This window comes from Mastomys coucha, unplaced genomic scaffold (genome assembly GCF_008632895.1).
Source record: "Mastomys coucha isolate ucsf_1 unplaced genomic scaffold, UCSF_Mcou_1 pScaffold15, whole genome shotgun sequence".
Taxonomy (NCBI): domain Eukaryota; kingdom Metazoa; phylum Chordata; class Mammalia; order Rodentia; family Muridae; genus Mastomys; species Mastomys coucha.
Genome location: NW_022196897.1, coordinates 57252905 through 57257816, shown reverse-complemented (window position 1 = coordinate 57257816; position 4912 = coordinate 57252905). Strand labels below are relative to the sequence as shown.

The 4912-nt window shown below is 59.2% G+C and overlaps 1 protein-coding gene and 1 pseudogene across 2 annotated transcripts in view; one reads left to right on the top strand and one right to left on the bottom strand.

The window, feature by feature from the left end:
- Sp5 (Sp5 transcription factor) overlaps nt 1-2524 on the bottom strand; it is a 2780-nt gene extending 256 nt beyond the window's left edge. The window contains exons 1-2 of one of the 2 annotated variants that reach the window (XM_031370556.1): nt 2136-2524; nt 1-1462 (exon numbers count right to left, since the gene is read on the bottom strand). The exon at nt 1-1462 is cut by the window's left edge and continues 256 nt beyond it. In XM_031370556.1, the coding sequence (XP_031226416.1) occupies nt 317-1462; nt 2136-2186 (1197 nt within the window). In that variant the 5' untranslated portion in view covers nt 2187-2524 and the 3' untranslated portion in view covers nt 1-316. Of the gene's footprint in view, nt 1463-1618; nt 1765-2135 lie in introns of those variants that run through there. The other variant, XM_031370557.1, reaches the window with a different exon arrangement.
- Nucleotides 2525-3239: 715 nt separating this feature from the next.
- LOC116090285 overlaps nt 3240-4912 on the top strand; it is a 44205-nt pseudogene continuing 42532 nt past the window's right edge.

Below are 4912 nucleotides of genomic sequence, written 5' to 3'. Positions count from 1 at the left end.
GATTCCCACAAGCCAGGCCAGCCCTGGGTAGAATCCCCTAATGTTAAGTCTCCCAGGCAGGCGATGGCTCAGACTTTGGAATCCTCCTGGGGTAACTTGGGGTTCTCAACTACTACCCAGTTTCCAGCCCTGCCTGCCCTGCCCTCCGCTCTAGGGCCGGGCGGCAGGACTTCGTCTCTGGAAGAGGACCAATAAAAAGTTCATTTTTAAGTTTCCTCTCTGTCAGCTACCTCGATGGCAAGTACCCGGGCGTGCCAGCAAAGGTGCTGGGAAGGATCCCCTGGGCAGGAGTGGCCTCGGAAGTGTCCCGGTGCACTCATAGGTCCCGCGGGTTCTCCTGCTTCACCCCGGCCTCCGCGACTTTGAGCTTCTTATTTTGGTGCGTCTTCACGTGCTTGGCCAGGTGGTCGCTGCGCATGAAGCGTTTGCCGCACTCGGGGCAGGCGAAGCGCTTCTCGCCCGTGTGAGTCCGCAGGTGCCGCTGCAGCTCGTCGGAGCGCGTGAAGCTCTTGCCGCAGAAGAGCCAGTTGCACACGAACGGCCGCTCGCCCGTGTGCCAGCGCAGGTGCGCCTTCAGGTGCGACGTCTTGCCGTACACCTTGCCGCAGCCCGGCACGTGGCACACGTGTTGCTTCTTTTTGCCCGGTTCCGCCTCCGGGGCACCGCCAGCCGCCTGGCAGTTGGGGCAGCGGCAGCGGCGGCACCTCCTGGCCGTGGCCGCCAGGGGGGCCTTGGTCTGCAGCAGCGCGGCAATCTGGCTCTGGTACTGGGCAAAGTCCGACGGGCCCAACACCAGACCCCGTTGCAAGGCGGCCGCCGCCGCTGCAGCAGCGGCCGCTGAGGCAGGGAAGCGGGGAGCGTGGGGAGGCCCGGCACAGGCGCTGGAGAGGCTGGTCCCTGGAACTCCGGAACTCCCCGGCCCCGCGCCCGATTGTGGGATGCTCCACCAGGGGAGGTCGTCCGGGGCTGGGGCGGGGGACAACTGGCGGCAGGTGGGCGGTGGAGGCGGTGGTGGCGGCGGAGGCAGCAGGTTGGAGTAGCCCGGGGGCAATGCGGCCTGCGCGGCGTAGGGCACGTAGGCGGGCGCGCAGCTGGCAGGCAGAGCCGCCATGCTCGAGGGCAGCATCTTGACCGGCGAGAACTCGTAAGGGTAGGACGGATCCGCGGGGGGCGTGAGCGGGAGCTCGTGGGCTGCCCCGAAGGACGGCTGCAGGTGTGTTTTCTGTGGCGTCAGCCCCAGGCTGGGGTGTGGGGGCGGCAGGGCGCCCGGCGAATGCGCGGGCATGTCGGCAGTCCACGGGTGGAAAAGCCTGGAGGGTGAACCCAGCGCTGGATCATAGGGCACCTGAAGGAAGTCGGGTGCTGTCGCAGCGCCGGGCTGGCCGATCCTGCTACAGGTGGCGGCCAGCAGCGCCAGGGGCGAGTGCTTGCCCAGGTCCGGGGAGGCGCTGGGGGTGCGGTCCTGCATGGGCGGCGGCGAGGGAGGGTGGAAGAGACAAAAGGTTAGCGGTTCAAGCGCCGACTCAGGGCAGGGCCGCCACCCCCACTATTATACCCCCGCCCCTCCTCGGCCCCGCCGTCCCTCCCCCCCAGACCTCACAGCATCCCGCGCGCGCACCCAGCGGTCCCGGGAAACTTTCAGCGCCAGTGCTACCCCTGGTGTGCGGTCGCTTCCCGTTCAACTACTTGGTTCAAAGAGATGCCAAGCATCTTTTAAGGGAAGTGCAAAAGAGGGACGGGACTCGGTTAGGAATACCTAGAAACACCCACAGTGGGGCTGTGGAGTCATCTACGCTAGTATTTTATAAGCTCTTCCAAGAAGTTACTGCTTTTCCTCCTTAGCCCATCCTAGGCTGAAGTCAGCAGGAGAGTCCAGCAAGGTGAACTCAATTTCCTGCCATTCTGACATCCACATACTCCAGAAAGGCAACACACACACACACACACACACACACACGCACACACGCACACACACCAGATTAAGTATCAAGTTGGCGTGAGTGCCCTTAGGTCTGACTCCAGTCGCACCCTTAAGCGGGAGCGTCCTTTTGAGATTTTAAGGTGCTCAAAGTACCCGCCCAGACCCGACTACGCCATTCCCACCTGCTCCCGCCCGCTCCGGGCCCTGCCCTGACCTGGAGGAAGGCCTGCAGTGAGTCGTTCCGGAGGACGGCCACAGCGGCCATGGCTACTGCTTGAAGGCCGCTCGCCGTGGAGCGGGACGCGGCCGCCGCCGAGGCATGGACACCCGAAGGCGAGGATGAACGGCCGCCCAGCGTGCCTCCCAGTCCTCCCCACCCGCGCCCCGCTCGCTCGCCCCTCTCGCGGTCTGAGCGCTTCAGAATCACCTCCAAGAATTTGATAAGGGCTTTGCTGGGCCGCCAGCCAGTCAGAGGAAAGATTTATGGCTTTGAAGTTTGCCGCTACCCAATCATCAAAGAATAGCGGCTCTTTCAGAAGCGAAAGCAAATCCTTTGAATCCACAAAGCTCCTATGGTGTGTTTGTTGGTCTGGATAAAAGAACTGATTATTAGGGGGGATGGGAAGGGAGGAGATAAAGGCGGGACAATTAATGAAGTAATCACTATGTGGGAAATGTATATACACAAATAATTGGATTTTCCTGATCAAAGGGGGCCTTGCCGCCTGGAGACTCGCGCTTGGGTTGCTCGGGACACTCGATCCCCCATCCCCACTTGCAATTAAAGATTTGCACCAAGGCAGCGCGCAAAGTGACAAAGTGTCTTTGTTATCTCTAGAAAAAAAAATCTGCCTTCAGCTTTCAGACACAGTACTTTGAGACTGGGACGAGGGGTAACTTCCCCGTACTTCTGCACCCACACACTGCGGACGAAAGCGGGCTCCTGGGGCGGGGCGTGGGACTGACCAAACCCGCTCGGCCGCGTGTCCCACCCCCCCTACTCGCCTGCGGAGGAGCAGGCGGCGCTGTGACCCTGGGCCAGGCTGGGCGGCCTCCCGCGAGGCAGTGGGTGGCGCACACGCTCCAGGCCCACCCGCTTGACAAGCCGCTTGAAGCTCCCACTGGTGACCTGGAAGTTCTCGTCCGGCTATAACTTTTGCAGAGTGAAAAAAAAAAAAAAAAAAAACCCGCACTGCGCTTACTGCTTCCTGCCACAACCGAGCTTGGCAGGACACCAGAACAACCCGGAACATACACTTGGGGCGGTGGGCGCCGAGGGTGTGTGTGTTGTGGGAGGGGGATTGGACTGTACTTTCCAGACAAACAGTTCTGTGTGTTGAGCAGGACCGGGCAAGCGTCCCACTGGTTCGCTCCGTCAGACTTCGGCCAGCGATGCTTGTAACTTCTCTTAGTATCATCAAATGCGCGCGATGTCACAAGCTGGACACCAAAGCTTGGGTACTACTTTGCACTCCCCTTTCCCTCCCGACCCCACCCCCCTGGCTTGAGGAACCGCAGATCTCTGGGAGGAAGTCCCTGGAGGGGAAACAAAAGTCAAAGCAAACTGTTCCAGTCCTCAATGGAAAGAAGTTCATCCACTGGAGTGCTTTGTCGCAGGCATTGAAGTCTTCTCCAGGATGTACCCCCCTCAAAACTTCATTGGCAGTTGTTGGCTGCTCCAGCAGGGTCAGTCGGTCTCCTGCTTGCCTTCCGCCCAGGACCCTCCCCTGGTAGTTCCGGGAGCCGAAAGTGATAGACCAGAGGTGATGTGGGCGACACGGGGCCTTCGCCAGCCCGGAGCCCAGTGCACGACCTGCCAGCGGTAGCTAAAGTGAATCACAGAGAAGTGTTTCGCCTGAGGTTGACTTAGCCTGATTCTTCTCCCGCCTCTCTGCTTACCGAATTTTCAGCCTCCGAGGTCGCCAGTCTCTCTGGAAACCCTGAACCAGCTCAGCTCCTGCGAGGTGTTTATGCGTCGCCCAGAGACCACCATGCGATCAGGACAGATGTTCCAGGACCCGGTGGCCTGACTTCCAAAGTAGCGCCAAAGGCTAGAGGGACTCTTCCCACTTCGGACTCTGCGCCGCACGCAGGTGCCCTTCACAAGCCCATCAAGAGCCCTGCCACTGCGCTATTAAAGGAGGCCCATATTCTCCCAGGTTCCCGACACACCTTCGAAATGGAAATGACCAACAGGCCTCACATTAACATCTCCTTCTCCCCGACGAGGTGTCAGTCCTGGTCTAGTTAGCAGCCACCTCACAGCTCAGCCCACGGGGTCACAGCCTCCTGAACACCGGATTTTGTGCTGTGGAAACCGCAAGGGGAGAGGACTCTGTGGGTTGCTCTGAGGCCTGGCTGACCGGCTTCTTCTCATGCCTGGCTGCAAGGATCCAGCCCTGGAGAAACCTGGGACCAGAAGTAGACATTTCAAAACGCGCGCATCTGAAGCCAGTGAGCTCACCCAAGGGCAATCTGGAAGGCAATCTGTCTAGTTCTGGGCCTTTCAAACTTGACTTTCTCGGGAGGCAGAAAAGCAAGTTGGGAGTATCCTCTTTGGCCCAATGTGTTAGCTACTTTATCAAAAAGGCAAGAAGAGTCAATTTGCACCTCCATAGTTATAGGACTTAACTTTTTCAGCTAAGACAGTCTCTTTAGACAATTAATCCGCCACTGGTGCCCAGCAGAGCTGCTAAGGGCTCAAACTTTGAAGCCAGGTTTCTCCTCCCCCACTTATCTCTGAGAATCCTGGTAAGTATGCCTCTGTTTGCCCATCTGTAAAATTTGCTGCCTCAGTAGAATGCTTGTAGGCTTAAAAGAGTACGTAAGCGCAAAGTCTATAGGACTGTGTTAAGCGCACAGTACACTCAGTATGGACCACCGTAGTCGCTTCACCACCGAATTTGTTGAAACAGTTCCAGCCCTCCCAGGCCCAACCAAGACTTTGGAAAGAGACTTCGAAGAGCTGCGCTTTACACGCCTCCTCCACCC